The sequence below is a fragment of the Geospiza fortis genome, unplaced genomic scaffold (assembly GCF_000277835.1).
Source record: "Geospiza fortis unplaced genomic scaffold, GeoFor_1.0 scaffold130, whole genome shotgun sequence".
Taxonomy (NCBI): domain Eukaryota; kingdom Metazoa; phylum Chordata; class Aves; order Passeriformes; family Thraupidae; genus Geospiza; species Geospiza fortis.
Window position 1 is genome coordinate 18,353,931 of NW_005054300.1, and position 23,879 is coordinate 18,377,809.

A 23,879-nucleotide genomic window follows, 5' to 3' on the forward strand; every position below is an offset into this window, starting at 1 on the left:
GAGGCCAAAAAAAAATCCTGCCAAGTCAGACAGACTGCCCTTTGTCTGTGAGTGCCCATGACAGGTCATTACCAAAGAGAATGACTTTTTCTTGCCTTGCCTTTGGCCTGACTGTCTGAACAGCCCTTCCTTCAGCCTTTCCTCCATCTCTGGCCTCCTTGTTTGTGTAATTCCATGGTTCTTAACACAATGAAAACAAGGGAAAAATTTACACAACTCCGTCAATCATATTCCCAAAGGTATCTGAAAAATAGATTTCCCTAGATAGGCTTGAATCCCATTCTAATTTTACACAAGCATTAAGAGACCATTTCTACTGATTGGGTGACATGGTTGAGAAAATATGCAATATGTTCAAGACTTATTTGTGTATATGCTGCTCTCTGTAAGGGTGGGGTAATCTAGCTTTTAGAGAAGCACAAACTGAGGTCTTGACCACTCAAGAGTTATCAATAATCAAACAGTGCTTTTCAAAGAATATGGAGCTCAGTGCATACTTAAAATTTGGTCACAGCACACATATAATTCTACTTTGTGTATGAAAGATCATCTCTAATATTCACATGGAAAAAGGAGTATAATTTCTCATTTTCTATCTTGTTGACAACTTCACAGTAATCTCTACAGGGTAAAAATGTTCTAGGTGAAGCTGCATCGAAAAATGTAATCTTAACACAGATACCATTGGCAAGCTTTCTGACAGCGGTAAAATTGTCTAGGAAAACATATCCAAATGTAATCTATACATTCTGATTAGTATTTTGAGAAAAATGTTGCTGAGACTACTATTTCATGGCACATGTGTCTGTGGTATACACATCTTTGGTATACCAGAACTCAATTTTCCACCAGGGAAATGACAATGAGAGTTACTAAATTAAAACTATTCCAATCATTATTGTAGCAGTGGAATAGCTTTAACTCTTGATAGACTAAGGAGTCTGTGAAGAATTACTACTACTACCTTCATGGGGAGAAAATTGCTTAAAGAAGATCTGAACTGCTAAATTTAAAAAAATAAAGTCCTGATGGAGAGAGATCTAGACAGAGGTAAGATAAACAGCCCAGAAGAGGGTGAGGTGTTCTCTTGAAAGGGAATTGTTTGGGCGCCAGAGTCAAGATCAGGGAACGTGACCTGAAGTAGAAAGTCTCCTCTGTTCTAGAGATGGGACATGAACTGCAGGGGAGCAAGTTTCTACTCAGGTCCCTCATGAGGACTGAACATTTCCTTGAAATCCTGTGCAAATATTGTGGGTTGAAAGGATTGACTCTTACACAGCTAAAAACAGAGAACAGGTTGAAGCTGTGAAGAAATCCAAATTCAGGCAGCAAAATAACTTTCAAAGAATGTCAGGTAAGGAATCTGCACACCCAAAGGGTGTTGGAGAGCAACCAGCCAGCTCCAAACAGCAGGCAGCTGCTCAGGGCTCAGAGCACACCAGGGCACAGGGAACCAGGAACCAGCACAGCAGTTCGGAAAACTTCTACACTGAGGAGACAGAGGGAAGAAAAATAGACAGCACTTGATTAAGGCTGCAAAGCTAATGTTTCAATTGCTGGAGTTCATTATGGTCCCTAGATGACAGACCTTGCAGAAATGCTTGTTTCTATTAGTCCAGTGCCTGCTGTGCTCCCTCACTGTTCTTCTGCCACTCTGGCACAGAAAGAAGTGTTGTCAAGCCAAGTGGCAGCTTACACAACACACTGTGCTGTGTTTTTCCCTCCAGCATTTTCATGATTGTCATAAGACTAGCTGTTTTTCAATTAATGTAAGTAAGGCTACAGCCATAACTTAATTCAATATGATTTTAAAGTGACTCAGGGCATGAATGTTAACTAATGGTTAAAAGGGATTATCAGTACAAGGATTTTATGTCAGAATGAAGAAAGGTTCAAAGACAGATTTTTGCTATCTTTAACAGAAATTCTAAGCACAGGGACTACAGAGGGATATGCATCCTTTCACAAACCCAAACACAGCTCAGGACAAAGTGAAGTTAGTACCCATCTGGTGGCTGACTCTATTGAACAGGGAGACTGATGCCTTCTCAGAACTCCATGCAGATGTAACCAATGGTTACTAAAGCCTGTTCTAGTTCCTAACACAATTTCTCACAGGTATTTGTATTTGCTACCCCTAACTTTAAAAACACATTGTTCTGACTGAGCAGTAATACTACATATTCCATCCTAGGTGTGTACTGCAAAAAAAAAATTGACATTAATACCTGTTTTCTTCCTTTCACCTTTTGCTTAAAACTTGACTTTTTCCCTTGAAAAAACTGTACTCCAAGTCTCATGGTTCAGGAATTTCCTGAACTACACATAATTCCAAATCTATCTTGCCTAATATTCCTTGAAAGGTCCCAGTATGGAATGCCCCAGCCCAAGATCTCTCAAAGGCAGTACTGAATCTGACGAAGAACCCCACCTCTTGGATAGAGACTCAACACTACACATTCTGAGGGCTGTAAAGAAAGACAGGAAATCCTTTCAAGTATTAAAAATATGTTGAAGAGCTAGAATAGAGCATCTGTAAGTTACTTTTGTTTTTCTCCTCTATCCTAATCAGCAAATAAGTTCAGATAAACATCTTTTGCTTAAATGACTTCTCACAGCCATGACTTACACTTCCAGATATTCAGTTTCAGTACAAGGGAAAAATTATAGCAAGGCAAGTGGACGCACAACTAAATGATAATAATCTGAGTATAGCTAAAAATAGTAGACAGAGGATGTCAAACAAAATTATCAGAGGTTGTTAAATACTCTAAATTATCAGAGATTGTTAAGTACTCCGATTTAATGCCTAGCTTACACCCACTCCAGAGTTTTCTGTAGGCAAAACATAAGCAGTAAGAACTACAAGTGAACAAGAGTGACTTTGTTTTCTTTCTAAGTGAAATCAGTCTTGCCAGAGTATCATTTTAATGGAGCAGCGGCTCCCCAGGTGTTCCTAAATACTTGACTATAACTTGGTGCAAAACTCACAGCTCTGAACAGATACCAGCTCTTGGCTTCTATACCTGCCAAGGAAATAATCTGTAGTTATATCATGCTGGGCTGTTTAATCCATTTTTATTTAGCTCTCCCTCACAGAAACTAAAGAAATTCCTAAAATGCTTCTGAGATGCTGCATGTTAACACAGTCATAAATAAATTCCTAACACTTTTTCACCATTTTTTCCCTTTATATTATCTCACAACTCTCCCTACAGCCACCAAACACTTCAGTGCACTAATTCTAAACTGTTTCTTTTAACAGAATTAGATAGTGGAAACAGCAGTTAGAGAAAATAAAGTGTTCAGGGGTTTTGGTTCTCCTGAAGAACCAATTCCAGGAGATGCAAGCCTTCACTTATTCTTCCATGTATTAAAAAGGAGACCCAGTGATGTTACCAGCCAAATAAATATAAATTCTGATAGCTCTTCTTTGACTCAGAGCCTTAACTAGAAGAGACATGTTCACACACTGCTGCTTATCCCAAAAAATGTCTCTCTATGAAGGCAATACACAAGAGTAAACATGTTGGGAAAGGTCAATAAATAAAAGCCAGCAAAAGAGAGAAAACTTCATTATAAAATCACTTCAACACAGAACATGGCATTTTTAGTTTAAAAAAACCCAACCTAACAAACACACAGAAAGCCACATCACTTATCAACTATTTGTACAAATTTAACCTCCTTTACTGTTAGAAAGCATCTCAGACATAAGGGATTTAAAGTTCTTGAAAATTAAAAGTATCAATATTATTTGTTTTGGAGAACCTGTCATCTCATCTGCTGAAACAGAAGTGCACAGAAATGGTATTCTTGTTTTCAGCATACAAACAAGACCCTATTTTACCCTACTGCTTGTATTCAATGAATTTTACTAAATCAACTTTCACCTATCTTTTGCTGGGTAAGGTGGAAGGGCAATAGCAAGCAGGATGAGATCGAGAAAGAGAAAGAAAGAGAGCCCACTTGGTTAGTTCTTTAAAGAATGCAATTGTGACAGAATTGCCTTCACACCATATCAACACTAGGCTTCCTTTTGAGGTGTTATTTTTTAAACAAAATCAATTTCAACCATATCCAGACATTTGTCACTTCTTTTGGAATATAAAAAAAACCAAATCCAGAAATCTATGACCCACTTACCCACGAGTTTTGCAGAAACATGGTAAACAGGCTCAAATTAAGAAACCCCAGAACACATGGAGAAACAACAGGAAATTGGAAACAATCATCCTCTGAAATTAAGTTCTTGAATTTTATCTATGCCAATTATTTTTCTCCCGTTTATACACATCCTTGCTTGCACTCTCCTATTTAGAGTTCACCATTATATGATTAGCAATACAAAAAATGTGATTCTGTTCACACCAATTCTGCCACAGAGCTAGCAAAAATACCTAAAAAATCTGGTCTTCAGCCCATGCTCCAACTGTACAGTTTTATACCACTTTAATTTTAATATTATTAGCAATGGGCAATATGTAGAATTGCAAAAATGACTAAGTAACCAAATATTTCTGAACTTTGAAACAAGCAGCTATCAACTACCACCTTTATCTACTACAATGTTTCAAGTTTTTCCTTCACACGATATTTTATTATCCATAGGATCAGTAATGCTTTTGATAAATTATTAGATGTATTTGTTTTGTGCTCCACATTCCTCTTGCCACCCTCATCATGTCAGAGTAAGGTTATCCATTCTCTGTGGCTGAAGGTAAAATAATTCACTATGATTAATGCTATCACTAAAAAGAATTTGTTTTCTTGAAATAGCACATTCAGAATAGCAGTTCAGATAAGGCCGGGATGGATTTTTTATATCTCTTTGACAAAGTGTCACTGGTTTTCTTGTCAGTTCCTCTTAAGAAAGAATCAGGTGCACATTCCAGCACTGCCAAGATCAGCAATAGCAGATGGATGCTTTTAACTGAATCCCAAAACTGTAAAATGTGGGGATGCTTGTTTAAGGGAAGCCAGAACCTGAGAGGAAGAGCTTTGATACCTGTTTCATACATGACCATTTCACAGCTTTTTTTCCCCACATTCTTTTCCTTGCTGAGCTCTGCTTGCTGTCCAGCAGCCCTAGCAAACCCCAGGCAGATGGAGACGTACCCAAGACCCCATACTCAGAGAGGGAGCTGTTGCACACGGTGTAGGGGGCCTGCTGCTCCCACAGGTGATTCATGGGAACACAAATTCTCTTGTCAACTTCTTGATCATGAAGCACATGGTGACGATGGCTGCAAAGAGTTGTTGGAAGAGATTTATTAGCCAAGAATTGCAACTTTGGGCTTTAACAGAGCTATTTTCAAAGCTAAAGCAGGAAAATTGTGGTCTGGAAAGCAACTAAGCACCATGGTTATCTCTGCTACACACAACATCCTGGTCTGGTTGAAGCCATGGAAATGCAATCACATGTCTAAATACAATTGCTGCACTGTAAGGACTTTTACTGACTATCCAGGCTTCTCAAGCACTCACAGAAACTGAAAATATCTCATCACTAGTAGAGCTGGGGAGAAAGAGAAAAGGATGGGGAAGTTGTTGCTATAAAACAGAATTATTAAAGAATTTCAAAGGAACAAAATTGTTATTAAAAACATTTCCTTCCATCTTCTTCACAAATTCTAATATTTTCCTTGAAATAGGCTGTTGTTTGTCTTTGGAAAAAAATGTGATCTTCAGCATTGAAACTTGAAGGAGTTGTATCCTCTTTCCCACTATTTCCACTCACATGCACCATTTACTGTTCTCTAGAACACCATTAATCAGCATTAGAATAGGGCACCAAGGAATACTACCAAAACAGAGATGACTGAAGTAATTACTGCAATCCATTAACTCTCTGAGCAGACTGAGTGAATCACAGCAATATGTCCAGCTTTACAACCACTAACATCAGGCCAGTTATTGTACTGCTAACAATACTGTGTGTTGTAGAGCTGCGACACTGAAGTCTGAATCTTTTTGCACTTCCCTTTGCTATAATGAATGCTAGCAAAAGAGCTCTGAAATGTATCTAGAACTCAACAATATAAAGCCAGAAAAAGACTGAACCCTTGAAAAGCAGCATGGGGATGGAAGTAGAGAAAAGGGGGAATTCACACACCAGGCAGCTGTTTGGCAGAAATCATTTTTGCCACTGTAATTTTGATTTTGTCATTAAGCCAACAACACAAAACCTAGGTGTTAAGCTTCTTGAGTACAAAGTTTTGTGTTTCCCTAGCAAAAGGTGATTAAGATGAGCATAGACGGCCAGCCAGAAATATACAGACATACAATTTGCACATGTGCAATTGTCAGATTTACTGACAAAAAACCAGTACAGAAGGATGTTCCCCCTTCCCTCCATCCTCAAGAGTTTGTCTCCAAGAGAAGGAGTCTGGTGCTTCTGTCAGCAGCTTTATCTAGCTTCTATCCATTAATAGTGTTGAGGACTGAAACAGGAAGATAAGAAACCATCACCCTGAAAATTGAAAGAAAGAACTATTTTCTAGACATGACTTTAGAAGCTCCAAAATAGTGAAAGCACCCCATCATGTTGTTTTATTATGGCAACAGTATATTCAGTTCTTCCCAAACTCCAGCCAATAATATACCAGAGAAGACAGGCACCAAAATTTATTTCTCTCTTCTGCTCTTCTGCAAGCATTCACAATGAAGCACAGTGGAGCATTCACCCCAGGAATTGGCATCACTTCAAAAGGTTTCAATTAAATACATCATTAACATTTTACTCTACAGAGAATCAGGTAAGGCAGCAAACTGTACATATTTTACCAAGTGATGAGATCCTGCCTTCATACATGCCCCATAGGCATTAAAAGTCTCAGTACAAAGGACCTTATTTCACTTTAAAAGCCTCACCAACTGGCAACATGTTTGTTCACAGGGTACACAAGTTCCAAACAGTCACCACTGGAACTTAAGAGACTCAGGATCTGCTGCAGCAAGTATCCTCTCTTACTTCCCAGCAATTAGATGGAATGCAACTGCATTTCTTCTTAGAAAGCAGGGGGAAAGATACCATTTCTGCTTTGCAGCAAGAGAAGGTAGAAAGTGCTAAATGCTAAAATGCTTGTTCTGGCTTAAATATTATACTTTAAAATGCTGCTTACAGATACATAGGAATTTGATTATTATTGACTGCAAGAACCTATAACATTCTGATTAATGCTGAAGAAAGAGCCCCAACTTCCCCCTCCCTGCAGAAGACCTTATTTTTTAAACAAATGCCAGGCTGTTTCTTCAAGTGTGGGACTTCAAGAGTTTTAATACCATTTAACAGTTATCTCAGTACTGACCTGAAAGTACCTCTCTCCACGTCCTGCCCACTCAGTCGGACGTGGATCCCTTCTTTGAGGACAGAGCCAAAAGCCATGTACTCTGCTAAGGCCCAGTCAACAAGCCTGTTCTGTGTCATCTCTGCGCGGGCTTTCAAAATCCGAGAGAGTCCTGCATTGGAACAAAGATCAGAAATTAATGGATCTATTGCAAAGAGATTCTCTGTTCACATTGCATTCACCATTCTCCTTCCTCATTGCCTAAACACAGATACCAAATCAGGTCTACAAACTGTTTTTCTAGAACTGAACTGCTGGCAAAATAAAACAACTTGCTTCCTGAGCAAACAGTTGTGTAATGTTCATACCTTCTGTTGGAAGAAGTAAAAGGCTGACTGTGTCAGAAACTACTGAGGACAATTAAAAAGACCCATGGTGAATTTCTTCTTTCTCAAGATTTATTTTCCCATCTCTAACATCAAGTACTGTTTTACAAGAGACTGAAAATAGCAATTTGGTTTCTGAATTTTTGTCTTCCTTCCTTTCCTCATTTTTTATTGGCATTTGTTTTATTGCACTTCCGGAGATGTTATACAGTGAAACAGGCTGGCCTGATCAATACTATGAATATCATATAAATAGAAAAACTATAGCAGCTGCCAATGGATTTTCAGTTGGCAACAAATGGCTGACTTTTCAGTGAAGATTTTATAACCTCGTGAGCCAAAACACAAGTTACAACACTGGCACTTTCAAAGGGAACAAAACTTCACAGCTGCACACAGGCGCTTCCAGCTTTGAGGCCACAAGTCTCCTGTATTCACTGGCAATTGACAGCATCTTATTTTCACATCTGCACTGATGATTTTGGTAAGCTGTCCCATACATTATTTTCCCCTATTTCCCTTTCCTTACTTTCCACAATTTTACAGAAAAACACCCCTCTTCTTTCCACATAAAATTCTCACTGAAATTGCCTCATTTTAAGTTAAAAAAAATCTTGAGAATTTCCCCTTTAGAATATACTAAAATTTGATTTAAAAAAATAATCTTCCCATTGTTTCTTTGCAAGACTATATGATAATAAGCTTTTTCATTCTAGTGAAAGGACAAAGTATATCAAATTTCTGTTTCACTCCCCTTCTGTTTCTCCACAAATTCTCTCTCACAAGCTTTTAAACTGCATAAAATAATCTAGCATACCATAATTGTCTTGAACCATAAATCTACCTTATATACTGGCAAGTGTTCCCTAGTGTCAATGGTTAATCAACTTACTAACAAGAGACCAATTTACCTTTTAAAATAGAATGTCTAATACTAAATTTTATTGGGCAACTACAACTTTTAATTTATCAGTGTCACAACGAAGTGCACAAATGTGCAGAAGAGTTAAATTTATCCATTAATTGTATCTGCTCAACAAGCCTGTAATTAATAACTGGGAATGCCCCACCATCATTACTTGTGTTTCATTTCCCAAAGGAACAGAAACACATAGAATATTTACAGAAGACAAACCCTATTCTTTGATGGATGACTCCAGAGAAGATTAGCTTTCTCTGTTTAAAGATTTTAAAGAGGAAAAAATCTCTTTATTCCTTATCGTTAGTATGTATACTACAAGTCAACAAAAGCAAAAAGATCCCTAAACAAAGGGTCTCCATGCTTCTCCATGGAATGAGCAGGTTATTGTTCCCAATAATTGCTAGATTTCAACCTGCTCATAAAATAAAACTATCTCAGAACTTTGACACACTGTTGGGGCCCCCCAGTGACACAGGCACTTACTGTAATAGATGCCAAAGTGAGGACTGAATCTTTTCAGAACAAAAGCTAAGACTTTTGGGAAAAAAAGCAAGGACTTGAAGAATGAAATGAGTTATTAACTTAAGGTTGCAAAGAGACTTCTACCTCCCTCAGAGGAAAATCTATTTTAATGAGGTATGAAACAGAAGCGGTGTGATACTGAAAGAATATTGTACTGAGAACAAGCAGCAGGAACTTAAATGTCACATTCTCCTCACCCATGGAGTGGAAGAGTCAAAGTAGAAAAAGTCACAGGCATTTTCCTCTTTGAGAAATGGCCCAAGAATAGCTTCTGTGCAGAAATACAAAACTGGAGCAGGACACAAAGATAGGAGGAGACACCAAGCCTTCAGCTGACCTGAGTGTATTTTGAAGTCTTCCACTGGCACTGAGCTGGCAACGTTGCCGATGTGAGTGAGCAGCTCCTCCGAGATGCCCGTCGGGGGACAGGACATGCTCTTGGGCTCCCCATCCGCGTTAAAGAAGCCTGCAAGGACAACGTTGGTGACATGTTCAGGGACTGCTTAGGAGATATGGATATTACCTATAACTTATTCAACAACTCAAGTGACATACTAAGCAGCAGATTAAGCCTAGCTCTTTCCCTTTTGCTGGGAACCAATAATTTTGATTGTCTGCATGACAACAGAAGCTGATCTTACAGGCACACAATGATCTATTTTGTTTCTGCTTTCACTCCTTGTGAAGCCCAACTATGTGGGCAGAGGCTGCCAATAAAAGGCATATGGCACCTCAATCCCTCAAATAAAAATAAATAAATAAATAAATAACATGAGACATACTCCTTCTTCCTGACAGCCCAGACAGTTAACAATACAGGAAAGCCTCTTCTCTGCTAAACTGGAAAATGGCTTTTTCAAAGTCACAGCTTACTTTGCACATTTTTTAACAAAAGCATTTATTTCAAGTTGATCTGGCAGAATGCTATATTTACTATTAACAGGGGCAAATCAAAGGTCACATATTCCATTTTAAAGGAATGTTGTCTGATAAAATCTATTTGAATCCTAGATTTTGGACTCAAAATAAAAGCATATTCGGGTAACACTAGGATAAGTGAAAGGACACCACTTACCAGGCCAAGGTGAATCCAGCCAGTGCTTGATATGAAGGATCTTCTTATCCTTAGATCTAGTATATGCTTCTTCACATATTCTGTCATACTTTGCAATTTCTTCCTGTAGAAAAGAAAGGTTTTAAAATGAATAAACATAACACACTCATATCTTACAGATGACACCTCTCATTCAGCATGACAATACCAGCTATTTACCTCCATGAGAAAATTTAGTTACAATAATACAAAGAAATAAAATTAATTTTATCTAGGATCAAACTGCCTTCTGGAAACATGCTTACACACATTACTCTAAATAAATCATTTCATTGGACAGGTGTTACAGAGGAGTGTACCAAGAGCTGAAGCTGCAAGCATTGCTCTAGAATGAGACAAAAGCGAAATACCAAATATAATTTACAGTCATACTTCTGATCAAAATCATCCAACTCTCATACTCCTGGGCTACAAAAGCCACTAAAGTTTGGAAAAGAAGTCTCCAAAAAATGAGTCTGTCTGGGAGAGTCTAGCAAAGAACCTGCTGGCCACACCCCTCAATGGCAACAGAGAATGCCATATTCCACAGAGGCAGAACACCTCTGCAATTCTGGGTGTTTCAACCCAGAATCACACTGAAGTTATTGAGCTAGCTAATCTTTAAAGGAATTAACAGCAATGTTGAGCTCAGTCTGTGCAGCCAAACACCCATCCAGGATCCTGTCACCAAACCCCATGGTGCCTCTACTGGCACTCTTTCAATAAATGACTCAGAAAAGGTACTTTTGCATGAGCTGTGATGCTTCTTATAGATCACAGAATGCAACTACACAACCTGCTTATTTTCTTGATCTGCAATATCACGTTCCTACACCTTCTCAGAAGGTCCATGAATGTTTCAAGGCTCCTCGGAAGGTTTCATCTGCACTCTAAACACCCATTCTCAAAAAAATTAAGGTAAAGACCTAACCAGTTTAATACAGATACCAGACTCTACACTTCACCATTCTGGAATACTTCAAATGATCTCTGAACTTGGTTGAATTCTTGCAAGAAAACTAAAAGGTTAAATTGATTCTATTTCATCATGGCTGGACACAAGCCTGCCGAGGTTATCAATATGGAGCTATTAACAGGAGTGTTCAAATACTGTCTTGCTGCTGAATCAAGGTTCTAGAGATGAAGAACTGCTGACAAATGCTTCTATTTTCCAATGTTCTCATTTAATCACCTTCTCCCTCAGAACTGAAGCAATTTTTTATGAGCAATATATTTTAATTACTTCAGAGCAGTTCCAGTCCTTTTGTTACAACAATAGTATTTTACATGAAAATCCAAGCCAAATTGAATCACAAATTGTCAAAGGGTGAAGACTTATCACAGTAAGGAAGTTTTCAAGCAGGCAGCATACAGTGACTGTTGGGTCTTTCTCCTTACAACTCCTTAGATTCCCTCTAAGTCTGCTGGCATGTACCTCAAACTCCTGCAGTGTCACAGTCCCATCTGCAATCAGTTTGTCAGCGTATTTCTTCAGCACTGGCACCTGCTTATGGATCTGCTTGTACATCAGAGGCTGGGTGAACATGGGCTCATCCATTTCATTGTGCCCTCTCCTACGGTAACAAACCTACAAAGGGAAAGATTGCTTCTGTTGATAAGGAAAAATGTAAAATGGAATAGTTCCATTTCATCATTTTACAGAGATTTTAAGAGGTTTATTGTATAAAAAACATTCATGGCTTTTTGTTGGCCGGTTTGTTTCTTGTTTTTTTTAAATGAGGAAACTAAAGGCCTTTAAAATCAAATATGTTTCTTGACTGGACCTTCTAAGCCACAAAAAAATAAAGAGTAGTACATAATGCACAGAAAGAAGAGTAAAGAAACCAAGACTTACCAAGTCAACAACCACATCCTTGTTGAAGGTGTTTCGCCACTCTGCAGCTACGCTGCACACGTACATCACTGCTTCAGGGTCATCAGCATTCACATGGAAAATGGGAGCATTGACCACGCGAGCAACGTCCGTGGGGTACGGAGATGAACGGGCCATACGGGGGTCTGTGGTGAAGCCAATCTAAAAATTCCAGAAACTTCCATTAAAATACTTTGGCCACCTCCCTCTGCTCTATTTTGAAGTTTGCAATTAATAGCTATTCACACAGCAACAGAATCAGCTTTTCATTTTGGCTAGCTAGCTTCTTTTCACTCCCTTAAAAACCAAAGCAAACCTAATCCAATTAGGTACTACAAATTGAATAGAATACATGCAGGTGATAAAATATTATCCACTCAAGAGCTGCTAGATACTAGGATCATTTTCAGAAACATCTCAACCATTCTAATAGCCAGAGGGGGAAAGGAACCCAGTTAATAACAAACAATAAGAAGAGATAGATGGGCAAATATTCAGCAGAGAAGTTGATTGCAAAAGGCTGCACTTGTTACCTGGTTGTTGACCACAACGTGGATAGTGCCATTTGTGGTGTAGGATGGGAGGTCACTAAGATGAAATGTCTCATAAACCACTCCCTGTCCTGCAAAGGCAGCATCCCCGTGTAATAATATGGACATCACCTAAGAGGGAGAATTGTACACACATACCACACATATATTAGAAAGGAAAACTGCAATTTGAGCTTCTCAGCAGGATTTCTTGGCTCCATATTTTAGTAGTGTTTATAAAATAAAACAGCAATTTCATAATAAACCATAAATTGCTCAGCATTCTGCTACCTTTTCTCAGCTTGCAAAGGAAATAAAGCTTTAAGCCTACTTCCCGAAGTTACCCTTGGGTTCTCATGTCAGGAACCCTACCTAGTTCAACAGGTGATATATCCCTTTTGAAGAAGGAAAAGTGGAAGATTCTGTGATATGAAACTACTGGCAAACTATTTTAATTGGAAATACTATGAAAAACTACCATTAAAAGTTACTGTATTAAACAATCTTTACCTTTTTCCCTGCTGTATCTCCTCGATAAAACTGTTCAGCTTTTGTTTTGCCTTGCACAACAGGATCAACTGCTTCCAAGTGAGAAGGGTTAGCCATCAGGGACAGAGTGATTTTCTTGTTTGTTTTTCGGTTGATCCTCTCATGGTACATTCCCAGGTGGTATTTTACATCCCCAGATCCCTAACAAGAAAGACATAATCACAATTCAGGAATGTCATTCAGACCTGTTCCATCTGATTAACTCGGCCTAAAATTTGTGCTTCAGCCTGAAAACTGCATCTGGTTACCTGAACATCAGTGTGCACTATGGGTTTGACACCATAATTTCAAACTGGGACACTGTTCCAATTCTATTATCTTACTATTGTCATCAAACATTAGATAAATACTTACAGCATATTAATACTCTGTTCATTCATATACAACAAAAAGAGATGCTTAAAGGTTATGAACTCTGTCAAATGGAACTTACTTATCTACAGTCACTCCTGAGAGACCTTCTGCATGTTAGAAGTATAATATAATTTTTAAATTTGTTAAGAAATTTCACCAAATCACATTCCTCAAACTAGAAAAGAAGGCATTGCAGCTGATAATGTTGTTTTCACAGTAACCATGACCAAAACAACTGAAAACTATCTTGAATGTTGACCTCTCCATACAGATCTAATGAAAAAGCATCTTACCTCATCAGCTGCTTCAAGTTTGGGATCAAACTGACAGAAGATCTGCTCCAGTTCTTTTCGGATTACATTAGCCAACACATTCAGCCGACCTCTAAGAAAATTCCAAACACAGTTATGTCTCAAACATGGTACTAACAGAGTCAACAGCATAAAACTTACAAAATCTGAAAACCACCCTGTCAAAAATTTGCAAAGGTTCTCTTCAAACTTTTGAGCCTGAAACCCTTGATTTAACCCTTCTTCCCATTACAAAGTTCCTCCAATGCATTCCTTCAGACATTTTAGAACACCTTGTTATCCAAGTGAATTTTGTAGCTATCTAGCAGTCTTCAAATAATCACATTATAAATTACTTAAGGCAGACTGCAAAAGTAAGTTTCAAACTACCTCACCAAGCTTTCCCAGTTCTAGAGACTCCATGCAATGGCAGAGATACCATGGCTGCTGCCACATTTGCTTGCAGCTTCAAAGTACACTGAGCAGAGTTTCTCTATCATTTACTTTTGAAGCCTGTAGCCTCTTACTGACAGGCATTTGCTACAGTTCTTTGTTCCCATTACTTGATATGACTGACTCTTTCTACCTCAGCTTCTCTAAAATCAACTTTTTAAATAAATTTCTAGAATCCAAAACCTGTCCCAACACAATAAGCCCATTTCTTGGGGTGTTTCCATTGGCATTACCTATGAGGCATTCCCATTATAACATATTCAATTCCCATTTCACTGGATTTATCAATGATGGTCTTAAGTGCAGGAATCATTACTTCACATCCTTCCAAACCAAATCTCTTTTCAGACGACCACTTGCGAGCAAGGAAGTCTTCAAATCTTTGCCAAAAAGAAACAAAAAAACCAAGAGAAGTTATTTGTGGATTATTTGCACTAAGGTAATGTAGCAAATACAAATTGTTTACCATCTTACAGCAAATAAAATTACATTAAACTGTTTTAAAACATCTGTGAATACAAGTTATACACCTCTGGAATTCAGTCACACATGGGGAGGGAAACACAGGAGAGAATTCATTCTTTCTCCTCCATCTGAAAACTGCTTACTAGGACTTTGAAACAATTAAGGGTCCCTACCTCAGAAAAAATTCACTTCCCAAGTTAAACTCTGTTCTCATGTACACAAATCTGACTGCTGGGAAGGCAGAGTAACAGTAAAGAAGTCTCTTCTATGAATTGAAGAAAATATAACAGAGAACCTATATTTTCTACTACTTGTGACAAAACCAGAGTAGAAAACACACCTATTCCATAGGTCTCTTCAACAGCAAGGCTCCTCAGACTGTGTGATGTAACACTTACGAACAGGCCAAGAAGCAGGACACTGGTACCCCTACCTCAGCTTCAGCAGCAAAATGATGTCAATCCCTGACAGCTCTAAGCTCTTTCATTCTTTAATGCATTTGGGCCAGAGGCAATGTGAGTGGTTAAAAAGTACCTTTTAACAAACACTGAAAGGATTATACATTGTAAAGCTTGGAGAGAGGAAAGGCAAAGAAAATACATCTTCATGAAAGTAACTGTATTGGTTGCATCATCTGTGCAGTGCCTCGCCTCACATCATTGCCACAATCCATTAATACTCAGCTTATTCCTCACTTAGAACCCTGACATTTACCTCTTTAGACTGAAGTCCTAAAGGCAGTGATATGAATTGTTGCCAAAATCTCTCCTAGCTCACCCATCAATACCTTGCAATCAATCCAGCCATCTAAGCAACAAGCCAGACCCTCAGCTGAGCCATTCTGCCAGAATTCCTGAGGGAAGTCTGGAGGGCCATGTCAGTTTCTACACAAAGGGAAAGCAGTGTGCCGTGTGAACAGCAGGTCCCACAGGGCAAAGGAAAGCTGTGCACACTGATTTCTTCCTCCTTGCAGCAGCAAGCTCAGCCAGTACTGGCCAAGCAGCGAGTTCATTACTTGAGGCAAAGTGCCACTAAGTGTGTAGAGCTACAGAATTTCACAGTCACACCTTGCCAGTCCCCCACATGCCAGTGAGGGTCACAGAGCCCCAGCCTCTGCCACTGCACGTATTCAGTACCCAGTGAGGAAAACATCTGGTGAAAGCTGGCTGCTCTCAGAAGAGATCAATCTGGAAATGCTTGACCCTGCCCAGATCAGGCTCCACATCAGAGTCTAACATGTTTACTCATACATTACAAAGTAGCTCAGAAATATACAATGAGTATTTTACATAAGGAGGAGTTTAAAATGACCCTTTGTTCAATAATCTATCAGTGAAAACCACAAGGGATGAGAAAGCCGACTTTAAAATTCAGTTTCAAGTACCTGAACTCTGTAGTTCTTGGAATAAACATTTTTAAAAACAGTCTTGAGCAAAACAATGAAAACCTGCTTTACAAAGCCACAAATCTCAAGAGGACAACCAGTTTTCCACAAAACCAGACTTTTTTTCCTAGGTAATTTCCAAAAACAATAAAATAAAAAGGACTCTAAAGATAGCTGGATAGAAATTTTTGTAAAACTTTTTTCTTCCCCATTCAGCAGACAGGTAATTTGGCAGAAGATGAACATTAGGCTCCTTCATGCCACTAGAAACCCCAGATCTTTCCCCAGCTTAGGCAGGAATAAAAGCACAAATTCTTGTCTTGGGATAAATGGAGATCATTCACACTGAGCACCTGTTAAACAAACTTACTCAAGTGTAATATTCACTTGACAAGTGTCAGTTTTATTTCTGTTTAAATGAAACTTTTAATGAGACATTATAACACTGGCAAACAAAACACCTGGCAAAAGTATCTTTTAACACCTCCAATAAGCACTTCATTTTTAGATCTTTGAACATAGAATTTTAACCAAAAAGTGTGCCTTTGCAGATCTCTGACTCTTGTGTTTAACAAAGGACATAAATAAATGTTGTGTCTGAGAAGCCTTGTTCCAGGGGTAAGGGGATAATTCATTCTCTGGGATCACAGTATTTCCACACAGATAGCCACAATGGGAGCAGTCAATAAGCTATTTCCAAATGGGCTTTCTTTTATTGTAGATACTAAAACTGCTGCTGCCAGGTCATGCAACAACAGCACAACACATCTTGGCACATCTCAAAATGAAAAGGGCAGAAAGGACTTGAAATCACACACCAACATTGTTCTGACACTTCTCTTTCACACAAAGTGTATATTACTAGTGTGTTGAAACAACTTTTTCCTAGTTTACCTCCTGAAACCAATGAAAACATTGCCAGGCACAGCACTAAATGCATTTTAAGATAACAGAATACTAAGTCACAACACAGAGTCTGCCACATCAGCAGCTCCCAGGCAGCAGGCACAGAGCAGTGGCCCAGCCCAGCCCAGCCCAGGGTACCTCATGGAGCGCACCAGCCTTGCCAGCAAAGTCCTCTTATCCTCATTGCTGAACTTCATAATTCCCGGCGTCTCAAACTTCTGACGGATCCACTGGCACTGCTCCACATCGTTGATGAACATAAACTCCAGGCCAATGTGTTGGCAGTAGGTATGCTAGCAAGGGAAAACACCAACACAGAAGCTTTAGGAGCCAGTGGGCCACAAAGAAACTAACATATTTTTTAACTTATATCTTCTGTTACTCTCCTGAGAGCTACCTTGTCTTCCTCTTCCACAACATCTTCCCCCAAAGTAATTCTACAAATGAATAAATTGTTTTACTGAATCTAGTTTTGTATCACAAAGTTTTCTCCACAAAGTAGCATTTCAAAATTTTTAAACTGGAAGATTCTCATCTTATGCTACACTCAAAGTAGGCCAACAAACCTGCATTACACTGACTGGCACATTTCACCTAACTCAGTGCTTTTCTTACAGGCATAGTAGACTCTTCTTTAGAGGTACTAGCAAAGATTTCAAGTAATTTATCAAAATTTGTGTACTTTATCACATCTTTTGTAAATGTAACCTTAAACCAAGAAATAAAGACAGTGAGAAGACAGCTATGAAGTCTAATGCAAATTATCCGATAACTGTCAAGTTTCAGAACCCTGGAAATGTGAAAAAAGATCCAAGCAGCTGAGACCAGAGAAAGGACAGGGAGAAATGCAGACACAGCAGTAATTTTATCTCCTTGTTCATTTTTTAAATTTTATTTTTCTTACTTTAGAATGAGTATTTCATTAGAAAAAATATTTCCAAAACACAAGTCAACAGAAGACCTACTGTGAGTTTGAGACAAAACTACTCTCAACATAGTATGTATTCTCTACTACCTTTAAGGACTTGAATGTTAGCCTCTATTAAAAAAAAAAAAAATGAAAGCTCTAGAGACAAGAGGAAAGAAGAGGGTTATTTCTCCTTAACACAAATCACTTCCTTAATGCTTTTATATTTTGCAATTGGTTTTGTCCTTTTATTTGCACATTACAATTTTAAGAATTATTGCTACACAGATAAGCTAGAAGTGCAAAAAAAAAAAAAAAACCCAACCAAATATAGAACTCAAATGCACAACAAGATAATGTGGTTTAGCAATTTACCATGCCTCAGCTAAGCCAACATAAAAGTCAAGCAACTGGGAATATCCAACAATGATTCACTTGGCAGCCTACAAATTCATTACCATTCCTATTTGCTGCTTTGCTATTTGGAGTTCGCCTCTAATTATATTTATTCCTTCAAATTAGGTTTTCTTTGAATTATTCTAGCTTTGATGACTTCCTGTGGCTAAACCATGTCACCTGTCAGATAATGAAACTCACAAAAAAAGACTGGGGATGGAAAATAAGGACCATCACAGCCTACAAGCTACAGCTGGGCTTTCATGGATTTGGTACCCAGCCTTCATATTTTCCCTCAAGTAAAGGATCTGAAAGCAACCCCTGAATGTCCTGAACACAGTGTGCACAGGTGTTTTATCTGTGTTACAACACTTCAAAGACAATTTCTAAAGGCTCTTCTCCTTTTAAACAATATCAGTTCTTTCCAGAATGAGGGCTGGCATTAATATTCTACCATATTCATCTCTTTTCTACTCGCCCTTAATCTATGTATTTCCAGCTTATTGCACCAGTGGTGCTGCAACCTCTAGAAATAGTACAAAGGTTATTTTTAACGTTGTTGGAATTCTTTACATGCTCTGTTACTAACTGGCAAAAGATAAGGGGGTTTTGTGACTGACACCTGGAAAAAGTTCCCTTTGGTCTGAATGAAACCATTCCAAATGAAAACACGTCCCACTGACCTCCAGGCGCTTGATGATCTCTCGCAAAGACAGACTGTTCTCATTTCCTCCTATGAAGGTGGTTGTTGGCAGCTGAAAGACTTTGTCCAAATCTGATTCATGCAAACCATAAAACCCTACAACAGGTACGTTGTTGATTTGCAAAGTAGAACAGGAGACAAAAAGGAAACCAGCATTGTTTTTCAAGCCATGGCAATTATATTTAATAAAGCAGTATTATGAAAGAAGGTACCAGATTAAAAATCAAAAGTGTGAATATTCTGAAGGTATCCATTAGCAAAATGGACTTAAGTCTGGATTTTAAAAAGGGTGTTTGAATTAAATAGTCATTAGTTGATTCTTTCTTAAATGCTCAAATGAAACAGCTGGAATTAAAATCATTCTAGCCTTTTTAATATTTTACCATATTAAGACACACATCATTAATTTTCCACACTACTTCTTACAGCTCACTGTTTAATAAAATAACTGACTGTATCATGAGCAACAAACACAAAAAGAATCCCTTCTCACCAACAGAACCATCTGGTTGGAAGCATTTTACATTAATAGACAGACCAAGAGAACGCACAACAGGTTCAATAAAATGCTGTACAAGCACTCTGGAGAACTTTCAAGGTATTTCTATTCACTCTCTTTTTAGGGAAATTAGTTTGAAATAGCCATGTAATGACCTGTACAGCTCTAGCTGCCAGGCAGTGACCCCTTATAAAATATACAGATTTCTAGACCTCCACCATCTAAAACTTGTTTAACCACATTGATCCATCTTGTTTTGGACACATCTAAATTTGTTCTGGCTGAGAATATTATTTAAGAAAATATTTAACCTAACTATTATGCAGTTTCAAAAGCCAAAATACTCAACAGACAAGACTGAAAGACTGGTATGAATGCAAGTTAAAGGCCTTGTATAATACAAGTTTAACTTAGACCTGTTAAATGAAGGAAGGCAAAATAGTTCCTTATAATTGTAAGAAGCAAAAGGTACAACGCTTATAATACACATCACCCACAGTTATAGAATGTTAATGTGTAGGAACATATGTAGTTTTAATGTTATATATACATTAAAACTACATATGTTCCTAGACATGTAAAAATATTTGAAAAATTAAAAACACCTTCTCCATTTTTAATTTTGAACACTTTATCTTGGTTCCAGATAAGCTGTAGACATCCACTTCAGCAGTGATAAAACAGCATGCATATAACTCTTAAATCAATAAAGTGTTTAAATGTTAAGTGACTTTTCTGAAGATAAAAGCAAAGCAGCAAATTAAGGATGAAATAATAACAGCATGTAGGAGTTGAAGACAGGCCATAGGGCTGCATTGCTACCACTTCTACTATATAGCACTGTCAGTAAATAACACATTTTTTGCTTTAAAAATAACACATTTTAAAATGTTCATTTTGGTTTTAATAAAAATTTTAATAATGTATTTAAATTTCAAACCTGAAGTGCCAAAAAAAGCTTAGGTACCACTACTTCTCCTTTTTGGCAATATAACAGGTTTTTTCCCAGCAGGAGGGGAGAGTGACACAGGGGATGACAGGGCCTTTAGTGTCATTTGAAACAAAGCAGTGCATTTATTTCTTCATTTTTGCTGACTTTCCCTCAGACTTCAAAGGCTCTTGATGTTCTCTCATGCATAAAGCAGAACACATACAGGAGTGATTTGGGCACACACAGAACATCTGTGCTTTGTACCACAGCACCACATGTTTACTGAAGCATCACCTCATGTTTAAAGAGATAGACCCTTACTGAAATCCAGAAAGCAATTCCATTCTGTGACTCATGCAGTAGGTACATCTGTAACTACCTGCATTTTCAGAAGCAACTCTCAGAAGAAATTTCCTACCACAAGGTTTCTCAAAAAGAAATCAGAAGATGGGACACAGAAAATGCATAGAAAAATCAAATATTAAAATACTTTCTGTCCTGCCAAAGACCTTTCAAATGTTCCCTGCCTGGAACATTCAAGGATAGGATTTGAGATCTTCCCCTATTTTAGGTGTGCCAAGACTGGGTTAGAAATTTTGTTTCCCCTCACAAACTGAAATCTCCGCAGTTACACTCTCAAACATATCTCCCATCTCATTCAGAGGTCTGGCATATTTTTCCTATGGGCATGAGGGCTTCAGTGGATGTCTTCTGATCAGTCACAACACCCTGTACTAAATTATCTGCAGAGTGTAAAGAAATGTGTACTGACATGCTAGTAGTCACCCATGCTCCAAATTAATTGTATTTGCTTAATAAATGCCTCATGTATTTTCTAGTCGGCAATTTTCCTTAATTAAAGCTGACAAACTTCAGAGAGAAGACCCAATTTGTGTAAGTACCCTTCTAGTCTTAGGTATCCACTTTCTTTATATGATCAGAACTGCTTCTTTCCCTTAGTAAAATGAGGCAGAGAGTGTTTTATTTACTTCCTGCACTATGTTTTATGTCTGATCAAAAAAGCTTCCTTACACATCAAAGAAAAATTGATTCAGTGTCTCCATCAAGTAGAAAACCACATTTTAAACTAACCAGGTAGATTGAAGAGCAGAGAAAAATCAATCAGGTGTTTTTTTATTCAAGTAGAGAGAGGCAAAGAAATTGATCAGTGCCAATTTCTCAGACACAAGCCCTCCTAACAATGAGAATAACCTCTGCAAAAGCAGACCCTAGTGCACTACACTCTTTTAGCAGTAAACTGAAGTTTATAATAGAAGATATAATCACCCTTGGCTTATATCCACAGGGTAAAGAATTCTATGCTTTCCACATTTTCTTCTGTTAACTTCAAAGAGACTTCTTCAAGATATACATAAGGAATAAGTATCAGACATTAGATTGCAAATTTGGTATGAAATTTACCCTAAAGTTTCTTTGTCCAGTGCTTTCTTTATTGCTTGGTTTCCCTATTGACTACCCTTCAGATGTCCCCAGTTCAAACAAGTATGAACTGCAATGCTCTAAGAGTAATTAAGATGACTTTTATAGATTACTCTTATCAGAATGTACTGGTTAGCATTAATTTCTGGTGTGGTTCAGAAATAAAATAGTTAGGGGGTTTATAGAGCATTTATAACAATCATTCATCAGAAGATGAATTCACAGGAACCTCACCTGTGATCTCAGAGTAGAAATTCCTTCATCCTGAAATTTTAGCCTCCTTAGAGATGCTCAAAGACTCTATGTCATGATATCAGCAAGCAGAAAAGGTAGAAGCATCCCAGAAATGTGGCATCCCTGCCCATAGAGGGGAGTTGGAACTAGGTGATCTTTAAGGTCTCTTCCAACCCAAGCCTTTCTATGAATCTGTGCAATGTCTATGAAATCCCCTCAGTGCAGGGATACACAAATGAGCATTTCAATAAGAAGGCACACAGAAGGCACACAGCTTACACACCGAGTTTATCAATTGTGGTGATAAGGTCGGATGGAATAAAGGAATCCAAATCTGCATCCAGAATTCCAAGGGGATCAAGCTGAGCCACATGATGGCCACGGATCTGAAAAAGGAGGAAAGCAGAGCAAAATGAAATCACACTAAAAGTCAGACAAAGGGAAAAAGTTAGTGATATCTCTCCATAATATCAGCCATTAAGCTGAACAAGCAAACATCACTAATGTGATGACAGGGTTACATACTCTCTAGTTTTCCCATAAAAACAAAAAATAAGCATTATATCACTGATTACATATATATCTCTATCAAACATAACACATTACAACATAATTTCATTATGTTGTCTGACACACAATTTAACTGGGATTACACTGGAGTTTTAGTGAAGAAGGCTACTAGAGAGTACACTCTCAGTCTCTGGGTAAAATTAAATAACAATGATGAGCCTAATAGATCTTACCATTTGCCAATTCAGTTATTTGGTATTTTGGTCTGAATCCTCCTTTCTGCACCTGCATTATACTAAAATACAGAATTGCTGATTTAAAACAGATTGGTGCTGAAGTAGTTTCTATTGGCAGTGAAGGGATCACTCTTCCTGAGCTCTGCTCCAAATCAGATGTCATCTGACAGCATCTATTTTCATTCATGAAATTTCAGAAATTTGATCTGATAGAATTGATATTCAAGACACTGAAGAACACAAATTGAGTGAGGACTTTAGCCAGCTAAAGTCCTCACTGATCAGTGTAACTGGTGCTAATGCATGCCACAAGTTGCTATAAACCGTGAATGATCATATAATATTGCTACAGAATCAATAACTAATTGATCCCAGAGAGTCACAAATATAAAACCATTTTTAACATGCCTCTTATGTGTGACTCTCATATACCAAATTAACTCATTAAAAGATTTGTATAGAAGAATATATTAATTATTTCTCCATATAATTTTTCTTTTTTAACAAGAAATTTGCATCTCTTGGGTAGAATTTCATTCACACTACTAGTATCCTAATTGCCCCTGAAAAAAACCCCAAAATTATAAAGTGCAACATTAATAGTGAAGTGCATCACACAGTAATAGAATATGATTACAGTGTGGTTCATCAAGAAAGATGTAAAAACACTGTTCAATTATTGTATATTTGCAGGAGAGTTTATAACAAAATGGTTTCCAGTCAAAAAAACCAGAAATATGGCATCTTTTTTGGAACTACCAGCCCTGTAATCACAACCTGACTTCTGTGATTCTTTGCATCTCATGAATCACCAATAATAAAACTCTGACAGGCCAAATGATGCCCACAGCAACATCTGTGCCATCTGACTGCTTACAGCAGCACTAAGTTTATCTGACTGGAACAAAGCAAACAATTCTATCTCAAACATCATCAACAGGAAAGAATTCACCTGCCTAAGTTACATCTGCTCTTCAGTATTAACAGGAAGAGGAAAATCAGCAGGA

The 23,879-nt window shown here is 37.9% G+C and overlaps 1 protein-coding gene across 1 annotated transcript in view; it reads right to left on the reverse strand.

Annotated features, from left to right (window-relative positions):
• The window catches only part of OGDHL (oxoglutarate dehydrogenase like), a 46,724-nt gene that overhangs the window by 12,850 nt on the left and 9,995 nt on the right, over positions 1–23,879 (reverse strand). Inside the window, 13 exon segments of the mRNA XM_005417290.3 lie at positions 5,119–5,246; positions 7,311–7,461; positions 9,457–9,585; positions 10,195–10,297; positions 11,648–11,800; positions 12,068–12,247; positions 12,619–12,747; positions 13,126–13,305; positions 13,812–13,902; positions 14,495–14,641; positions 17,155–17,309; positions 19,003–19,118; positions 22,410–22,512. Of these exon segments, the coding sequence (XP_005417347.1) occupies positions 5,119–5,246; positions 7,311–7,461; positions 9,457–9,585; positions 10,195–10,297; positions 11,648–11,800; positions 12,068–12,247; positions 12,619–12,747; positions 13,126–13,305; positions 13,812–13,902; positions 14,495–14,641; positions 17,155–17,309; positions 19,003–19,118; positions 22,410–22,512 (1,765 nt within the window).